The 21,094-nt window shown below is 36.4% G+C and overlaps 1 protein-coding gene across 1 annotated transcript; it reads right to left on the bottom strand.

Moving 5' to 3' along the window:
- Positions 1–919: 919 nt before the first annotated feature.
- LOC128025488 (KN motif and ankyrin repeat domain-containing protein 4-like) lies at positions 920–11,381 on the bottom strand. The gene is made up of 10 exons (XM_052611905.1): positions 11,230–11,381; positions 8,503–8,578; positions 6,907–8,418; positions 6,610–6,661; positions 6,129–6,461; positions 5,948–6,032; positions 4,926–5,145; positions 3,848–3,990; positions 3,498–3,698; positions 920–1,304 (listed from the first exon to the last, which is right to left on the bottom strand). The coding sequence occupies exons 2-10, from the start codon at positions 8,528–8,530 to the stop codon at positions 1,194–1,196; spliced, it is 2,685 nt and encodes an 894-aa protein (XP_052467865.1). The 5' UTR covers positions 8,531–8,578; positions 11,230–11,381; the 3' UTR covers positions 920–1,193.
- Positions 11,382–21,094: the final 9,713 nt, after the last annotated feature.

Genomic DNA, 21,094 nt, shown 5'->3' with positions numbered 1-21,094 from the left:
TCAAAAACAGTGTCCATGTTCCAAATCACACCCTAAACCCTTGCAGTCTTCCTCTGAGTCCACACATTCATGAAGTAATGCCGCTTTGACTTTCGGGTAGAAGTCTACTGCTGAGCTCGGCAGAAGTGTGCATCGAGGGTGCATAGTGGCCCCAAAGGGGGCGCTCATGAGCACCTTTCTGAAGGCTAAAATGATGAATGGGATACCCTACGGTCTCGTGGACGTAACAGACAGGTAAACAAGGTGGCCATTGTAAGTCATGAAGTGTGCTATTTGGAACAGGGCCAGACCCTGTTCCGAAATCACCCCCATACGCTTAAATATGGCACTTAGTTTTTAGTGATGTCCGAAACCTTAGTGGACATATCGAGTACATTAAAACAAATAATGTATGCTCAATGGCTAGAGAACACCCACAATGCACTGTGAGAGTCGCACACCTAATGAAATGTTGTGTTTCGCCAGAAGATAGCACTTGCAGCTGAATTGTCCATCCATTCATTTTACATAGCGCTTATCCACTGCGTACAGCCTAATACAATACAGGTAAAAAATCATTTTAGATTGATTATTAAATCCTTTAATTAGAGTTTATATATAATTTCCATGACAGTGTTCAAGATAAATCCTTTCTTCTTACTACCGGAGCTGCCAGTTTCAAATCATAATTAAACAACCAGCGGACATTATAAAAAAGCAGCAGTCCTTACGGTTCACCCAATGTCTGAATTCACTCACTCGTTTTAATTTACTCTATTAGAGTAAAACCCTGTTAGTGGCCATATGTATGGAACAGTGAATGAGGGTATAGGGGGTGTTTTTGGATTCAGCCTGAGCCACACTGCTTTGAAGATGTCAGATTTGTTTGGCATTCAATGGATAAGCATATTGTGTTCAAATACACAGTCAACCATCCAAAGGATTTGGACTAGTTTAATAGAATAGTTTCATTTATTGTCATAAGAAGAAAAATAAGAAACTGCATTGGTTACAAAATATATTTTATGATCTGAGTGGAATTTATAGGAAAGGTGCACATTTAACTGTTATTGCCAGTTCTGAGACAGTTATATGTACATTGACAAGCTTTATATTAGCAAACTACTGCCTTCCTGGCTTTATGATATTGACATGTTATTGCTGTACATGTATGTTTATTAATGTAGAAATGAGTGAGATGCCCAAGCTCCGCTCTAAGATACCTTGCATTTGTCTGAGCTCTTGGTTTCTGTGCGGGCTTTCAGGAGGTCTGCTATCTCTGTGTGAGAGGCCTGTGTTGCCAGAGATAACGCACTGCGGCCACCCTAGAGACAAAACAGAGATGTATGAATATGATGGACAATAATGCATGACATCTGAGATCTAAACAGCATGTGGATTAGGAATGCCACAATTCTCAATATAATATTACATCGCTTGGTACCACATCCACAGTTCAATATCAATCATATGACAATGAATCTGACATTTTAAATTCTTATTTGGCCCATTTTCATTTTTGATTTTTAAATTAGGCTATAGGCTGACATTTTGAATGGTGACTAGCAAAGTGTGTACATTCAGATCAGAATTCATGATTTTACATTGAAATATCTTTGTTAAATATCTCAATGCATTGCATGTATACTAAATACTATGATTATATACTGTGTGTGTGTGTGTGTGTGTGTGTGTGTGTGTGTGTGTGTGTGTGTGTGTGTGTGTGTGTGTGTGTGTGTGTGTGTGTGTGTGCGTGTGTGTGTGTGTGTGTGTACAAACAAAACAACAACAAAAAAAAGTAGAATATACACATTACTGTTAAAAAGTTTTTGGTCAAGTAAGATTTTACATTTTTAATGTAAACTTTTAGTTAGAAAGGATGCAGTAAATTGATAAAAAGGGACAGAAAAGACTTTTAAATTGTTACAAAACAAACATTCAATTTCAAGTGAATCCTCTTTTGAACTTTCAATGAGTAAGAACAAAAGGAATTAAAAATGATTTATACATCTAGAAAGCTGTTTATACTGTATTACTCTACCAATATTACTGTTTTAGCTTTAATGAGCATAAGAGACTCCTTTCAAAACATTAAAATATCATACTGATCCCAAATTTTCAAGTGGTAGTGTGTATATTGTATTGAAAGATTTGGGGTTTCTTAGTAACAGTCTAAAACTGCTACCATCTCTAGTAAAACCATTCCCTGAATGTCATGTATTAATCGAACAGTTGGACATTAATTCAATCTGAAGGACTGCAGAAAGTGTTTACAGCACCTGCTCTGTTTTAGAAGATGTATTATTTCTCAGAACAGCTCTTCAGTTGTAATGTGACGCAGATGTGACCTGACTAACGCTCTAGTTTCAGCTGTGGGCGAGCAGACTTGACAGCTTTCATTTTGTCTTACATGCATCCACATTCTTTTCTCATTCACTCGTATAGAGCTGATAAAAGCACTTCTGTGTGGGATTATTTCAGCTGCCAAGCAAGGATTTCTCCTTTCTCGCATAAAGTGATTAGACCAACATTTAGCCAGCGTTATTTGTACACTGAAGGCTGTCAGTTCCTGTAGCTGAATGAAGAGAGTGAGGCTAACATCATGTTAACTGGGTCAGGATTGTGACCAGAAGGTGGCACTTTGTTACAGAATTGTCAGACAGAAATGGCTCATTGTTTCCTTTTAACCCACACTGAACTTACTCTACAGAGCTGTTGTTTTCCTCCAATGAAGTTTCTTTTCTTTCTTTTTTTTTCAATAAAATTATTAAAGTTGGGAAAATGCTGCATTTTTATGAAATGCAAGGATAGTTGACATACAGTTGGCTTATGTTAACTAGTTTTTGTCATTCCTTTACAATGGAGGTCATGCCATTATGGATAGTTTAAAAGCTAAAATTGTCAGCTTGTATTTTTGTTACAGTGCATATTCTAACTACCCTGTATAAATTATTAGCTCACTTCTTTTACAAAGTAGGCTACTTTTATGCATTCATGTGCAGTTATGTTTTAATTTAAAAAAAAATAGGGGAAGCAACATAAAAATTTACATTATTAAATTAAGTAAAAAGTGATTTTACAATGTAAATATTATATAAAATATATAATACATTAAAAGCATTATGTAAAACCTGACAATAAAAATAGATTTTTATTTTTTTACAATTTTTATTTTTAACCATAAATCATGATATAAAACTTTTCAAATCTTTTTACCTTTGGGTTTGCATGTTGGCTATACAGAGGAATTTTTCTGAGAAGAATTAATATAATTTCTACTGAGTCCCTCAATTTACATTTGAAACAAAATATATATATATAGTCGCCACAATTGATCAATTTGTTCTCACATTAAAATAATGGGCATGTTTTATTGATTTGTTGCCTTATTTCAGTTAAATCATGGCCATATTGTTTACATTTAATTTTTACTTTTCAAAAAAACTGTTGGATGAACATACTTTTTCTTTTTCATTTCTTTTCCGTTAAGGTTTGGACAGACATACACAAGAAATTACCTTGTCTTTTAAATTGGCATCGCAGTTGGCTTCCTGTAACAAAATTCGAACAATGTTGATGTGTCCCCGATCACAGGCGCTGATCAGTGGAGTGGTTCCTGCATGATCCTGGGCATTAGGATCTGCTCCCTGTTCTAGCAGGAGGCGCACCATTGGAACACGTCCATGTCTTACTGCCAAGTGAAGAGATGTTTGTCCCACCTAAAGACACATTTATGTACAACAGAAGAAAACACATTACTCTTCTGAAATGTTATAGAGTATGCAAATATTTTTTTGCAAATAAGCCGTCCATTTCAAACAAATCGTCTTGATATAAAGTGTGCCAACTGGCTGATGCCATCCATCACCTGCCCAACACAGGCGTTGACGTCACCAAGCTCCATCAGCTGCTGGACCACTTTCATGTCTGCTGGTGATTCTACAGCTGTCAAGGAGGCCAGCATGATAGCAGTGTAGCCAGACTTGTTTCTCAGGTCCACTTCACATACACCTAAGATTAAACAGAAGAAAACACTAGAAGTGTCCTTTAGTTCAGTTTAGGTTTATTCCTTTTGTAAATATTGGCACTTGTTGTACTGCAATGAAAATTTTATTTGAACTGTTTTTCTGTTTGAAAATGCAATGGATGAAAATTGGAAGCAGGTCATCCTCGAGGTGAGTATTCAAAGAAAATGTTATTTGGACAAAATAGTTCAAGCCCTAGTGAGCTGCCACCCTGTCTACCACCTTCTAAGGCAGCATCCAAAATTAAATGGAACTCAACAAGTGACAGATTTGGAACGCTCTACTTAGGCATCAACATGTGTGCCACACTAAAAATATAGCAGCACTCACAAGAAGCACAGAGATAATGATTGATATATTAAGATTTTGATGTTAGCATGTTGCTAAGCTAACCATGCTACATGCGAAGCACAAAACGGCATAGCACACACAAATCATCCATTGTCCAAGATGAGTTGGAAAGTTTGAGTACTTCTGTAGCTCCATTTAGCCACTTGTTAGAAACCAATTTCTTCAAAAGAGGCAAAAGTAAAAAAAAAAAAATAAATAAATAAAAAAATGGGGCTATTACCGAAAAATTTTATGTCAAAATGTGGAAAAGGGTCTTCTATTGACCACAGACCTTATTTCATGTATTAAAAAAAATAAATAATAATAAATAAATAAATATACATCCATCCAAAAAATGCAAACTCAGACTTTAGGACTCATTCCTGCACCACTCTATTGACACTTCAGTACTAATTTAAATGAAAGAATAAAATGCTGTCTATAATAATGAATGTGACTCTTCCCTTGGAAGTATGTGTTTTGCTTTCATTAGCCCCAAAGAATTCAAAGATAAAATAACCATAATAAAAAAACCTACAGTATTTAAAACATTTATTTCCAATGAGAAAAAAAATGCATGTTATCACTGACCTGTGTCTAAAAGGAGCTTAACGACGCTGAAGTTACAATGAGACACACTATAGTGCAAGGCGGTGTTCCCATTATCATCCGCCATGTTGACCAGGAACTGAAGGACTGTGGGTGTTTGTGAGTTAACCTCGTTGAGATACAAAGCAACAGTGTCGGTACATGCTCCCTCCTCAGCAGAGATGTGAAACCACTGCTGGAACACCACAGTGAGAGCTTGGCTCTGCAAATCATCAAAGAAGACCAATACTAGAGGTATGACTTAACAGGACAACAAAAACATCAAAACAATTGCTTCAACTCTGCATGGTACTGTGGTAACTTGTTATCTGACCGAGTCAAACTTGGCAGAAGTAGTAAATATTCATTTACCAGCTGCTTGTCTCCAAAGTACAGCAACTAACAGTAAACTTCTTACAAGGACAATGTCACTGGAGGTACCTGAGATTAAGGGCCAGATTTACTCAAAGCTCTTTCACCAGTGCACACCCTCTTTTTAGTGTTAAGAGCCTGCTGTTAGGATTTATTAGAGACAGTGGAAAATTGGCTATGAAAGGGCATGGACAGTTATTTTTGCGACTGACCTTATTGCATATACATTTGTAGGAGTTTCCCTTTCAGATGCAAAATTTATTGGAAGAGAGTATTTCAATTAAGCATGAAATGTGAGTTACTTAGGTTTAGACAAGTCAATTAATTGTTGTTTGTGACTATTTAACACTCAAAAAAGCATGTCTTAATCCATTTGGCGCTTGACATTGCTGCAATAGTTTCTAATTTATGCTGTTCTTGGTAGATTGCATTGGTCATTTATGACACTTTTATAGTCTTATACTAACTGGCCCTATTTAGTAAATTTGGCCCAATGTGTCTTGCTCAAGGGTTCAGTGGTGATGGTTCAGGTCTCATTCCATGGAGGACTTAGAATAGCAACCCCTTTGTTTTCTAGCTTCAAACTAGTACAAACCACCACCCAAAATAGGCACGCTGGGAATATTACACACATAAAAAAATTTTTTTATTACCAGTTCATTATCAGGTTCTGACACTTTATCCATGTGGTCTCTCATGAAATAGCATGCCTCTATGAAATCTTTATCAACAGCTTTCCTGGAGAAAAAAAAATGGTTTCCATAGGTATTTAAATTTATAAGAAAGCTACTACATCTCATATTGCTGTATGGCCTAAAGATGTATTCGTCTCACCTGTTTTTCTCCATTGCCAGAGATTTCTGTTCTGAGTCCGTGCTCAAAGAAATGCAATCATTCCCTTCTTCCTCTGTCTGATCCCCTAGAGCTCTTGCCTGACTTGTTTGCTTGTGTAGATTTCCTTGTTTTGTGGTCTCTACATCTATGGCATCTTCTTTTGGACTGAATTCTGCATTTTCACTTTTGCATGTTTGTATGCTGGACTCTGTTGTCCATGTGGTCCATAGTTTGCCTTCTTCTTTAGTTGTGTTCTTCGTAAGGCCAGCATCCACTTCTGCATGCTCTTGTGGTTTGATAGCAGTACTTATTTCCTCTGTCTCCATGCTCCCACTTCAGAATGTTGAAGGTCAAAGAGCATTAGTATTCTGAAGTCACTGTTTTGGTGGATTTGTCTGAAGTCACTGGTTATGACTATACTAAAATACTGTCTATTCTAAGACCATTATAAAAAAATTGCCCATAGTGGTGATAGATTTACCTGTCTCTTATGCTGATTGTCTTCAGATGTTCTCTCTTGGGGTTCTCTCCTACTACAAGAAGAATTTCTATCATTTTATAGTCTTGCAATTCACAGAAATAATACAAAAGACCATCATACATATTTTCATCATACACTGAAAGAAAAGAAGTACAGTAGCTAGGGCAGAATAGCTTGTCACTTGGACAGTAGCCTCAAAAAAATAAACTTTTAGCATAACAGCCCCTAAAGGGTGCATATTAGTATAGTTATAAGCTTGCTGTACCCCTAAAGGTGCAATTGAGCGAGGAGACATACCTGGTTGTGAAGCATCACCAGTAGGAAACACATAGAGGGAAAGAATGGTGACCAAAGTTGTTAACTGCTCTTGAATAGTAGAGACACGTGGAGGCAAGTGGTTTAAAGATATTTTCCCTGATGAGTCGTATTCACAAAGGCATTCCCATTGCTCCTGAAGGAGCTCTTGTAATCTTTTCACATGGTGCTCCACATCTGCATGTGATACTGGAGGTCCATCCAGAACTTGAGAAACAGTTGCCTCCACCGTTGGCATCTCTTGCCCACTTATTAATGTTTCCTGCAGTTCTACCACAGGTTCAAGACTTTGTGTACTTACTAAGGAGCTTTCAGATGAAATCACCTTGGCCAGTGTGTGCCCCATTTCAAGCTGTACGGTCAACTTCTTGATCTTCTCATCCTTGAGAAGACTCTCCTTTACTTGCTCTTTCTGCAAAGCTCTTGTCTTGTCTAGCTCTACCTCCAATTCATGAAGTTTCTGTTCCAGCAAAACAACTTTTCTCTGGAGACTTTCAGTGAGAGACTTAGTTTTGTCTCCAGTTTCTAAGAGATCTCTTTCTCTTGAGACCGTTTTACATCTTTCAATCTCTGGAAGAAATCTTTCAGTAGTTGAAGTCATTGAAACTGCATAAACTTGTTCAGAAGAAACCTTGACATTTTTCTCTAGCCGGTCATATTCTCGGTTCATCCAGTCATCGCTTGCTTTGTCTTGATTTTCTCTAATAGATGAAGAAGTGTCCCAGTTCTTAGGAGCAGTGGGTACATCCAGTGGCCCGGTGGTCTTGTTTTGGGAATGTAATTGGAGCAAAAGTCTCTCTCGCTCCTCCTGCAAAATACATATCTGCGCCTTGAGCTCAGGAACGACTCGGATCTCCTCTTCTAATTCCCCAACTCGTTCAAGAGCTGCAGTGAGCCGCTGGAGGGTCCCGTTTGCTCTACCTATCCTTCTGTCGGAGGCATGGAATACATCTTCAGAAGAGCCGTTTTCCTGCATTAGATAGTCCTTGGGGCTGCTAGGGCTGGTTGGATCCTCCGTTGACTCAGAGTGTTTTCTCAATAAAACGGTCAAGGGTAAACTGGAGGCTCTCAAGAGATTTGGCCTGACGTAACATCCTAAGGGCTGCTCATCAAAAGCCTCCATCTCTGCAGATGTGAAGGACTTATAGATGGGTTCTCCCCTCCTGGCATATCCAGCAGAAACACTGTCACTAGATCGAAACTCAAAATGTTGTTGAGAGTCTCCCAGTTTTGTTTTGGGCCATAAAGTGCGTACTGAGTTCCACTCTGTATTTCTGCATCCATAACCTGGAAGGCTTAAGTTACGTGACAGGACACCATTATTTCTCCCTCTTTGCCTTCTCTGCATTGGCACCCTCCTAATAGTGTTGCCTTTCTCAATGTCATCGACATACTTGAGAAAGTCCAGGTCCAGATGGAATCCATAGGGTGTCTCTACAGAATAGGAGGGTGGTCTTCTTTGGCTCCCATTCTCTTTTGGAGAGATGCCGTTCTCTAAAAGAGAAACACAAAGGTGAGTTGCAGAAAGGATGCACAGTATGCAAAACAGTCCAAATGTATTCACTGGAACTGCAGTACCTTTTTGGGTATCCATTGTTCTTAGCATTAGTATGTTTTCAGCTTCATGTGGTTTTTAGTTTGTGTCTCTCACCACCTGAGGGCAAAAATACATTGCTGTTACTCTGATGTGTTAAATGAAACAGAATCAAGAGCTTCTAAGCGCTGGGAACACAAGTTGAGATGAAAGTAGGTTGTCCATGATTATTTTTCAGATTTACAGAGTCAGACTCTTTCTACTCTTTCTCTCTATCTATTCTCATCTCTCTTTCTCTATCTCTCTTTTACCACGTAGCACTTTTAAGGCACCACAGAAGCAGCCACAGCCCAAACAATGTGAGCTATGCAGTAAACACACGAATAGCTGAGACCAAATACTTACACTAGCTCACATACACACAGACAAACACCTTGGCATTGCTCACACTGGTAGAAAAAATAACTATCTTATTTAAAATTATAGTTGCCCTTCTTTTTTCATACCTGTCTGTTCCACCGTTCTTCTCTATCAGAGATCAGCCAGACAAACAAACAAATAGGGGCTGACCTTTTTTGTTTGTTTGTTTTTTGGTTATGACATACCTCAGTATCTGATTATACTAAAGCAAACTGATCTGAAAGAACTGATATAACAATTTAGGTATATGGGCCATGTCTGATAAAAAAAAATGCATTGCTGATATAGTCTTATGCTGGTAGGAAAATGGGGCTGAATGATTTTTTTTTTTCTGAAACACAAATCTTTCCTGTATCCTGAAGATCCAGTGGTCACTGGGCTGTCTAATCCACCTTCCAGCTCTAGTCCTAATTAAACACACCTGAACTGGTCTTCAGGATCACTAGAAACGTCCAGGCCGATGTGTTGGAGGTAAACTCTGCAGGGAAATAGCCCTCCAGGAGCAGGATTGAACATGCCTGTTATGTAAATACACCTAAACTGTGTTGTTAGGGCATATGTTTAAAATGCACATTTACTCACAGTCACACATAGACTGACACAACCCCAATTCCACCTCTCTCATATGCTTGATATCTCACCTTTGACACCATTCTTCCGCAGTCAGTCTTTTAATACTGAAATGTAACTCTAATTTAAATACTATATAATTATGAGTGCTATTAATTGCTTCTAGCATACAGACAACTTTAATACTGAGTCTTATTTCAGCCATTTTACTAGATTTAGGATTTATTTGGTCACTTTCACAATGTAGTCTGTGTTCATTGAGTAAGGCACACTCCTCTCAGTAATGATTATTGTTCCCTTCTCTTTTTTTGCAGCACTAGGGGGAAAAAATCTCTTTGCTGCATTCTTTCTTACACCACAAATTGGATTGAAACTCATGACAACTTAAAAACTACTACCACTCTAAGAACAAAATTGGAAACACTGTGTCCTCTGAAAGGAACGGACAATTTAAGGTGCTAGGCCAGGATTGGAGGATGGAAAAAAGACCAAACTAGAAACTTGAGAGGTACAAACATTTTACCCTGCGTAGAGTTTCAAACTAGTCTGCTACAACTGGAACTACTTATATTTGAATTTCACATTCAGTCATATACAAGCAAACATTGCTGCAAAATGCATATCTTTAAAATTACTGTGTGGCTTTTCTAATTGTGTCCTTTCATGCAGTATCTCACCTCGTTGTGCTATATACTGTATCACTAAAATGTGTCAGATGACTCAATCTGTTCACTCTTTCTTCTCTAGAAACAGCATATATGTTATGCTAGCTGTGTTTTGACATGCACATTTAACAGCTCAAGTAGACCTGAATCACTTTTACATAAATCAGACTGCTAGTCCTGCACACTTTCTCACCCACTCACATTTTTAACACACACAATAGACAGAAGTTTCACTCTTCCTGTTTGGCCCGGTAAGTGGTGTGGTTTCCTTGGCTCAGATCCTCACTCTTTCTCTTCTGTTTGGAGCTGGCTGAAGGACTAAAGCCAAAGATCAGTTCTCCTGCTCTCTGACCCCCATCACCCTTTCACTTTAGGAAGAGAGGGTGTGGTGGAGAGTCTCTGCTACTGAACATTTCGGAATGACTGCTGTGAGAAAAGAGCCTATCTATCTATCTATCTATCTATCTATCTATCTATCTATCTATCTATCTATCTATCTATCTATCTACACATTCTTATCCTGATAGTGTTGTCGTTTCTCTTCCTCTGTGGGATTTTTTCCATGTCCACAGTATCTGGACCATGCTGACAATCTTGGCTCTGTGCCAACAGCAATACGTGCACGCACACCAGTAACATGAGAAGACATGTGTGCAGCAAAGTAAATTCTGACTCACTGTATAATCAAACACATGAGGGACATTCAGCACTTGGTGCCTGGGGAACATTCAAAAAGAGTCTTTTAAAGTCCTGTTCACTGGCTCAAACTGAGAAGTCAAGGACATCTCTCTATTGTTTTAGTGAAACAATCACTACATCAGAAGAAAGTCTTTGGATCTCATTTGAGAGAGTGGACTTCCTGAGAATTTGTTTGTGCAAAATAAACAAGTGACATATCATATGAAAGCAATATGAGACATCCAAAGTAAACTTAATTTAATTTAATTTAATTGCAATATTATATTCCAGTGCAAAAAAATAAAATAAAAATCTGGACACCCTGAGTTTAAAGATATCCTTAGAATTTTGCCCAAACACTTTGACTTGACTTTTTTTTCTTTTTTTTTTTTTTTTATATTAACACTAAATTAAATATATTATAGGGTTGGAACTTACCTTAAACATCACAAGTCTGGCATTGTGTCCTCTCTCTGCTGGAGTTAAGTCTGTTCAAATCTACACTTTTCTCCTTCTTCTGAGAGGCTTCAGAGGGAAAGGCAGACAAAAGGCATTTAAGCAATGCCAATGTAAAAATTCTTGCAAAACATAAGCAGTGTTATTGTGTGCGGAGGGCTGTGGGCACTCTGGCCTTCCATGACTCCGCCCCCCAACCAATCAGCGCCAGTGGGTGGAAGGCAATCTACATAAATCCTCCAATAAATGTATGAGGGTGGGCTGAACAACTGAGAGGTGGGCGGGGCTTTGGGCACAACTGCATCTGAGGGATGTTTCTCAAAACAGGATCCATGTGATGGCAGGGGGCCCAAGTTTACTTGTACAATCTGGGGCACTCAGAAAACTAGCCCCACATGAAACTGGGTGAAAGAGGACCCTAGAGTAACCCGTCAGAATCTCTGAGCACATGCATCTACACCCGCCCACCCACACGCTAAGTGTAATTCAATCCACTGTATCATAGTGCTCACCATCCATTATAATCATGAAAATAGTGCAGGGTTTTCATGAGTATAGGGCACAGAGTGGTTGAGGCTCTCTAAGGACATGCCATTCATTCTTCATTTATCTCCTTTCTCTTCTGCTCTTCATTTTAAATGTATTATTGGAGATTTTCAGCAACAGCATCAACAAGGAAATGCTTATTGAACATAGAAATCCGGAAAAGATGACTACTCAAAATTTTTCTTGTGCAAAAGTAGTAGAAAACATTTAAAAAGAGTACTTATTATGGAAATAACATACCTTAAAAGAATACAGTTGAGTTTGAAATGAATGAAGCATTTTTTTTAAATTTAATTGGATGTTTATTACAATCAAATGAAAATGTTGCTGTCTTAAAAGTTATATTAAAATCAATTAGTTGAACTTAAGAGTGTATTTTCCTGCACTTATGTAGGACGTAAATAAATATGGAATTTCATAATTATTTCTATAATCTTTTAAAGATATGCTGACAAGCATTTATGGAATAATAAATATATTTTAATGTTTATTGAAACTTGTGTTATTTATGTTATTTATTTGTAATACTCAACTGTTACACAGCTGCAATTTAGTATGTTAAAACAATATAAACTTTAAATGAAATATAAAAAAAATACACTACATTTAAAATGATTATCAAGTACTTGACCTTAGTATTTTATTCAACAGACTGAAATAAGCATGACTTTAAAGACTATCTAAAAATTATGGTAAAAGATATATATATTTATTTATTTATTTTTTACTGGGGAATTATTATAAAGTGTACATTTTAAAAGTGTACTTAATTGTGTTAAGAAATAGCCGTGAAAGTGTCTTTAAGCAAATAAAGACAGAATACTTTAATTTAAGAGTAGGAAAATTCAAATTAAATGCAAAAAATAATAATAAACATTTTCAGGCACAATTTTCTGACACAGTTTCCTGAAAATGGGCCCAGTTTTTACAGTTTTCAGAAACTCAGTTATGCAAACTCATTTTAATGGAATCAGTTTTTAATTGTGTCTAGGAGAGAGTGAACTATATTATCATATAAAACACTTCACTGGTTATGACTTCAATGTTTATTAAATTAGTTATGTGGGTTTGCCTCTAGGAAAATAAATGCACTTCTGAACCAAGTCTTTTTATTTTATTATTTTTTTATTATTATTATTTACTTATGCCAATGAATTCTTCACTTACACTATATGGGTATTTCACTTGCTAAAGCTTTAGGGTTAGACGTAATTGGTTGCCGTTTTAGATCCCACTAAACTAGATGTTACATACACTACATTATAGTCTGTGTGAATTACTGTCATTTTGCAACTTCAGTATCCTTCATAATTATATTCCGATTTTGTCTAAAAGGTTGTATTTCTTCACACTAGAGCATTTTTACATATACAAACATGTTGACACATCAGTGATATAATAGAAGGTTGTAAATCACGTATGCAATGTGTATTCTACTTCAGGAAAACCCATTCATAACTAACATTAGGAAACAAATATGACTTCATCAATCCTTGTTCAAACCATACAAACAGCAAACTACAGGGATGGACATAAAGATTGCTGGTCAATGAGAAATTGTAAATAAAAGCTTTAATCCATTTTACTTTAATTAAAGTTTTTTAAAGTGTCTTCCTTATGCAAGTAAACCTTCAACTGGAAGCTTTCTGATTTACGTTTGTATGAATTCTGCTTTGATTTAAACCGAACCGATTTCACCAATTGTTCTTTTTAGTCCTCGGGTTGTGAAGGTCAGGAACAAGTGTGCTTGAAGTTGTAGCGATCAGCCCCCTTATATAATCATCTGTGTTCTGTTTTCGCAGTCTCTGCTTAAATAGAAGGCAGAGGGAAGCAGAACCATCTTTCAGGAAAATAAGAAATAATCTCACAGCCATATGGCAATGCGCAGTGACATAGTTATAGCTAATGGTTAGTTTTGGTTTTAGTAGGACGCTGGAGAGCTATGAACCCAGAGCTGATGATATTAGCAGCCGTAGCCTAAAGACTGCACACACACATACAGAGAGAGAGAGAGAGAGAGACTTGGGCAATATTGGTATGTTTTGATTTTCAAAATTAAAGTAGCTGCCATCGCTAACTGTAGGGGTTATTTTGCCACAGTGACCAAAGGACATCAAATCTAGTGCACACTACATAATCTGTAAGGGAAAGTTGCCACTTAAATTGCAAAATAATAAAAAAAAACTTCCTTTCCTTATTATAATTTAATAGCACATTATTAGTCGTATTTGCTAAGGCAAGCATCATTATTACTATTTCTCAGACTTACTGTTAGTATGCTAGTGTGCAAATCTAAATTCAGCCCAAAGTTGCATCCGAAATGTTGGCGGAAGTACTAGGTCATCTAGGTACTGTTTTTGCAATTCATATGTACTGCTTTTGTCGTACAGTTTTTTTGTATACTGTATTGTAGCGAAGTATTCAATTTCAAATGCAGTGTTTTATGGTGTGTACTGGGAAGATACGAGTTGAGAAGTTGTAATTCAGACGTCAGTTGCTTTCAAGTAACTTGGGTCAAAGCATAGATGGTGATTTATCTTTTCTAAAAAAACGAATCAGTGTATCGCTTGTAAATATGACTTTGTGGTACCGTTCATGTCTGTTCAACTTGTAAATACAATCTTTCCGACATTACATAAACGCACAATTACTCAAGCTGGAAATGCTGTCCCTGCCTGTAGCTTCTTCTAATCGGTCTACTTTGACTACTTTGAAACTGACTTTTATTAGTTATGTTGCATGACATTTAGTTTCAAAAGTGCACCTCTACTATTAACTTAGCTGATATTTGGAACAGTTCTTATTTTTTGGTTGAAAAATTGCTATAAAATGTTAATTTTGTCAATTTTCTTTTAATTTTGAGCAATATTATTTGGGCAAAGTTAAAGGAAATACAATTAAATAGAAGCACAGTATTGCAAAAAAAAACAAAAAACATTCTGAGTGAACTGATCCTAAGGCTCACTATTTTAGGAAATTCTGGAACTGTTTCGCCATTTCCCATTTTGTGGAATGCCAATCTGTTTTACAGTCACTTACAAGCCAGCCAAGTATTCAAATTACTGTCTGTCTTGTGCACATTTTCACAGTGTGTGGTATACTAACATTATACAAGAGACTTTTATTTTCCCTCCATCTTGTCAAAACAATCTAGAAACCTCAGGTCATTCTTTTGACATTTTTTTAGCTGACGCTTTTATCCAAAGCGACTTGCTACATATGTCAGAGGTCACATGCCTCTAGGGGTAAAGTGTCTTGCTCAGGGACACATTGGTGTCTCACAGTGGATTCGAACCCAGGTCTCTCACACCAAAGGCATGTGTCTTATCCACTGCGCCATCAACACCCTTTCTTTCTTGATTCTTCCAAATCAATACTAGCTCACAAGTCAAATATGCTCCATTCTGACCTATTAAAAAAGCTATGAAAGGAATTCTAAAAAGATGTAAAAAAAAATATTAGGCCACAGTGTCCAACTGTAAAAAAAAAAAAATAGTAATAATAATAATAAATAAATAAATTCCATGGTTGGTTTAACAAAAGTAAGAAATCTGACTGCCTTAAAATTAAGTGTTTATTGAAACTAACTTTTTTTAAATTATTATTAATGTATTTATTTTTAACAATGTGTATGCAATGTAAGTAGTTTTGGATAAAAGTGTCTGCCAAATGTATGAATGAAAATATTCTGGAAAAGTGCTTATTAATATTTGAAAAACAATCACCAAGGTCTATTTACATACTATTTTTTTTTTTGTAATAAGACACAGTAATTTCAAATTAAGTGTAATAATATTTATAAATAATAAATTCATGATATTTGTAAGACAAAATACATCAAAATAAATGTTAAAATATTTCATGTTAAAATAAAATAAATGTAATATTTTTAATGCTGTAAAATGATTAATTGTGGCATTAAATGTAGATCTTCTCGTGTTGCATCATACTGTATTTCCTTTTACAGCGTTGCGATTTATTACCAATAACTACACGATTCTGTTGAGCTTATTAATGCAAAAACCAATCAGAGGCATTCAGATTACTCATCGCTGGATATGCCAGAGTTTTGTTCAGTGTGCACCCTTGCCGACTGAATTCTGATCTTTCGTGAATTCTTGAACATGAAAATGTAAATTTGGAAACATTTTTCAAAACCAAATGAAACCAAGAATCCAAATAGAACATTTATGAACTTATTGGTCTAATCTAACACTCTTCTTGATCATTTAACCTTTATCTTCACAGATCCTTTGGACAGATTCTAAAATTGTATGTTGCATGATGTTGTGAATAAGGCTGAAATTGTATGGTATTTGTGCATTTCAACCCTTTATTTACTCACTTGAGTGCTGGGATTTATGAAAGTCAACATCACCCTGCTTAATGATTAAAGGGAGGAGGACTATAAAAGAAGTTCAAAACTTTAGGCCTCTTACTCCGAGGGCTGTGAGGACCATAGTCTTAGGCTAAAGAAGCAATCATGAAACTGCTTGTACTGTTGCTCCTTCTGGCATCCTCTCATTCCTTCCCTACAGAACCCACCTTTCCTGAACATCAGACAGAGAGTCGCTTACGCTTTGCCGGTCTGGATGAAGTTTGGCTTTTGGCAAACGTCCTCCTACAGCTGGGCCATAGCCTGAGGAACCTTTTGCAGAAAACCAAGAATCAAATCAATGATATTTTCCGAAAGCTCAATATCTTTGACAAATCCCTCTGCCAACTTTCTGTGCTGGCCAGTGAGACCAAGGAGGACGAGGACGAGGACGAGGAAGAACAAAGACAAATAATGAGGAAATAAAGAGTCTGAAACTTCTATGATATCTTTCCAAAGCGGAAGAAATCATAGAAGAGAGGATCAATCTGAAGTTGAGCTGTCTGTCCCAGAGTTTGCTCTCGGCTGAGCAGCTTGCTGAAATCTCCATGCTCAAGGTAAGAACAGATCGGTAACCTCTGCAATGTCTTTTATAGAAACAGAACATCATTTATGAATGTTCTCAAATGTTAACAAGCAAGATGATTTATATGTTAGGGCATTTATTTGCGTTCCAGGGTTGACGATTTAAAGGGGTCATCAGATGCCCATTTTCCACAAGTAGATATGATTCTTTAGGGTCTTAATGAAAAGTCTGTAACATAGTTTGTTTAAAATTTCTCAATGGTAGTGTAAAAACATTTTTTATAGATATTGTGTGGGATAAAATACCAAATAGAACTCTGGAGAATTGACACAACTCTTTACCCAATTCAACTTTAAAGTATTATTAAGATAAAAAAAAATCAAGCATTTAAAACCTCCCTCAGCTTCTATACCACATAAAACCTGTTTCTTCAGATGAAGAATGGTAACTTCATGTATGTTATACAGTATGTGCAGCAGCAGTATTTCTTACCTGCCCACTGCTGTGTGTGTGTGTTGTGTGTGTGTGTGTGTGTGTGTGTGTGTGTGTGTGTGTGTGTGTGTGTGTGTGTGTGCGTGCGTGCGTGTGTGTGTGTGTGTGTGTGTGTGTGTGTGTGTGTGTGTGTGTGTGTGTGCGTGCGTGCGTGCGTGCGTGCGTGTGTGTGTGTGTGTGTGTGTGTGTGTGTGTGTGTGTGTGTGTGTGTGTGTGTTCCCTACTCACTGCTGTGTGTGTGCACTTGGATAGGTTAAATCCAGAGCAGCATTTCCGAGTATGGGTTACCATCCTTGGCAAATGTCATGACATTCACTTTTTCACTTGCAGTGAAAGAGCAACCTGAGGCAGATACTACATGGGATTTGGAAAGCTCCTAATGAAAGGTGTATTTATTTATTTATTTATTTATTTATTTATTTATCTATTTATCTAGCTCAACTCTGCCCGAATCCAGGAAACTTCTGAAAGTGTGGACTGGAAAACCTAAAGCAACAGCATCTCAGGATATCTTCCATACTTCACATCTGAAGGGAGCTTAAGTTGAATGGGATGGCAGGGATAGTGTGCTCTGGAAATTGTCACTGCTTCTGTTCAGTTGTAAACCAGCATGTCAGGTTGTGTTGCAGATCTTCCAAAGGACTGCGATGAGGTCTTCAGTCAACGACAGATATCCTGTGGCCTATATGTCATTAAACCTCAAGAGTCACAACCGTTTCTTGTCAATTCACTGAGAGTAAGGATAAGGCATTTTCTTTCTCACATCTCTGATTTCTGAAAAGAGCCAGAGGTGATTGTCCTCTGTCTTCCACAGAGAGAGTGTTCACTGTCATCCAGCGCAGACATGATGGCTCTGTGGACATCGACCTGTCCTGGGAGAAGAATGAGGATGGATTTGGGGACTTCAGTGGTAAGTTAAATCAAGAATGTTGTGCTCATAAACTGAATATGTTCCGTCTGTGATTATAGAGTGGAGCACAATTGAGCGCCCTGTGATTGGTGTTGAGAAGTCTCAAACTTAACACCCTACTTTTAGTATCACTTTTTACTACATAATTTCACAGTATGTCCGATTTGACCAGCTTTCTAATTTTATATTGTTGCCTTCCTAGGCCCAATGTGTTCTCAAGAGACATCCTGGCATAAAAACTTTCAGAATAATTACTGAAGAAATATAGTATCTGGTCAGGCATGTGGTTAGAATTGTGCCACAGTAGGCTATTTAGAATTCATATACTAAATTCTGGTAGCACTGTAAAAAAAAAAAGCTCCAGTGTGCCCTGCAATTTTATATATATATATATATATAAAATATTGTAAAATAAAAAAGCTGACCAGCCAATGTTTAACCTTAAAATATGAAAACACTGATAAAGACTGTGAAGCTACCTTGTTATATGATGCCAGAAAGATCATAACATAACAGGGTTGAACAGAAACTAAGGGGTTAAGATAAATTCAGCATTTTTTCTCAGATTAATACATAACAGATTACAGGACAAAAAAAATTAATGTAATGTAATGTTGATGAATTGGCTGAAGTTTCAAGAAAATTAAAAATAAAGAACACATTTATATATATATATATATATATATATATATATATATAATATATATATATATATATATATATATATATATATATATATATATATATATATATATATATATATATATATATATAATATATATATATATATATATATATATATATATATATATATATATATATATATATATATATATATGAATATAAATCTTTTTTTTATTTTATTTTTAATTTTTTTTTAGGTAGTCCCAGTGCTTTTGCATAATAGTGTTCTTTGAAATTGCAAACTAAGTTTTCTTCTGATGACTGCTGCTGTTTCCTTTAGGTGGGTGGTGGTTTAGCGTTTGCGGCGACATTAACCTGAACGGCAGATGTAATCAGAGCAGACCTCGTAAAAAGGGAACCCACTGGAAACCTGGCAGGGGAGCCACCAGCTCCAAGGCCTCAAAAATCTCCATTAGTCATCTCACAAAGCCACAAAGCCCTTAATATCAACAGCATGTGTAGAAGCACAGTATGATTGCATTCATGCTGAACAATTGCATCTTGGTTTAATGGACATGATCAAGTTCCCAACTTTGTTGAGTATGAACATATCAATATGATGCAGTTAAAAAAGTTAAAATGGTACAATTACTGTGAATAGGCCAGTGTTCTCCACATGATTCAGTCATTTTAATTACATTGTAATGAGTCCAAACTGAAAAACTCTCATTTACCCTTCTGATAGCCACTTTCAGCCATGTGTTTCAGCCATTGAGAAGTCTTAAGCACAAATGTACAGCTTTTGCCATTTTTGCACTTCTTCCCAAAAAATATTTTCTTTTCATTATTTTAGTAGCATTAAATTCTAGGAATTTTCAGTGGAACCTACACAGTGTGTGAGAGAGAGAGAGAGAGAGAGAGAGCAATATTGTTCATAGCTGATGCAGTGCCGCCCTCTGCTGAGCATTGTCAATATTTGCAGTCATTTTCAATTAAAGCAGTAAAACTGTACATTTACAATATTATGTACACACAAAACTGTGCCAATTGAGCAACAGAAATCTTTAGATTTTTATTTAATTTTTAAACATTTTTTTTTTTTTTTTTTTTTTGCTTTAAATTATTTACAAAATTATAGTTTTTACAACTATTAGGGAAACAATATTTTCCTGAGGCTTCATGTACCAAGGCTTCAACAGTTACATACATACACCATGGGGATGTGCATATGCCAAGGAGTTGTTGTTGTTTTCTCCTTGTCTTTTTTCTGTACATTGATCTTTATGATTGTATCCCATAAAAAAGCTAATGTGTTAATATAATAAACATTGATGACTATAAGAAAACCAAGGCATTGTCAGACACTCAAAAAGGACCCGTTTAGCAGGAGTATCTGTCAATTAACAGCCAAATAGTTTGATGTTTTAAGAACAACCGCTTTTACGAGATTAGCATGACAGCTACACAGATGTAGGGACGGAAACTGAATATAAAAAATCAGAAATAAGAAAGACACTAAGAAAGTGAAAGTATACTTTATTTCCTGTCTTATTTTTTAAGAATTTGATTTATTGGTCACACTTTAGTTTGGGGACCAATACTCATTAACTAAATATTAGCTTCTAGTTTTGCCTTAATAAACTCCTAATTTGCTGCTTATTTGTAGTTAGTAAGGTACAGTAGTTGTTACATTTAGGTTTGTGGTAGGATTGAGAGATCTAAAATATGGTTATGCAGAATAAGGCATTAAAATGTGCCTTACTCTAATAAACAGCCAATATGCCAGTAATATGTGTGTTAATAGGCAATGTGTTACCAATATATTTTATATGTCATGAAATATTATTGTATATTTTATTTTATATACCACGTCAAAATGTGTGGTTGGCTGATATTCAGAAGAAATCAATCAAATTCAATAAAATGTGACTAACTTCAGCATCCCGTTAATCAGAAGTCATGGGGACACGTAGCTAGTGCAGTAGTGCAGTCATGAATAGGTCCTTAATGCAATCTGATAGTTATCACAACCTCTGCTCAACATTTTAATAGTTTGATTCGGTGTTTGCTGTAATCATGTCTCGCAGCACACTGTTAGAAATCCTCTACCTCCCCCAGCTCCACCTGTCTAGATCTGCTATAGGCAAATTGAACTATTTTGTGAAGTTTGACATTTGTGAGGCAGCAGTATATCTGTGGACATACTGGCAGTAACAATTCTCTGCTGCTCTGTAGCAAATCTATCTGCCAAGACCAAATACATTATCATTGTAGGACAGACTATCCCAAGTATGAATTTTCCTTTGTCTCTGAAACGTATTAAATAATACAAATAATTATGGACAAATTTCTTCTTTCTTTCTTTCTTTCTTTT

This window comes from Carassius gibelio, chromosome A2 (genome assembly GCF_023724105.1).
Source record: "Carassius gibelio isolate Cgi1373 ecotype wild population from Czech Republic chromosome A2, carGib1.2-hapl.c, whole genome shotgun sequence".
NCBI lineage: Eukaryota > Metazoa > Chordata > Actinopteri > Cypriniformes > Cyprinidae > Carassius > Carassius gibelio.
This window is presented reverse-complemented; position numbering and strand designations above follow the sequence as displayed.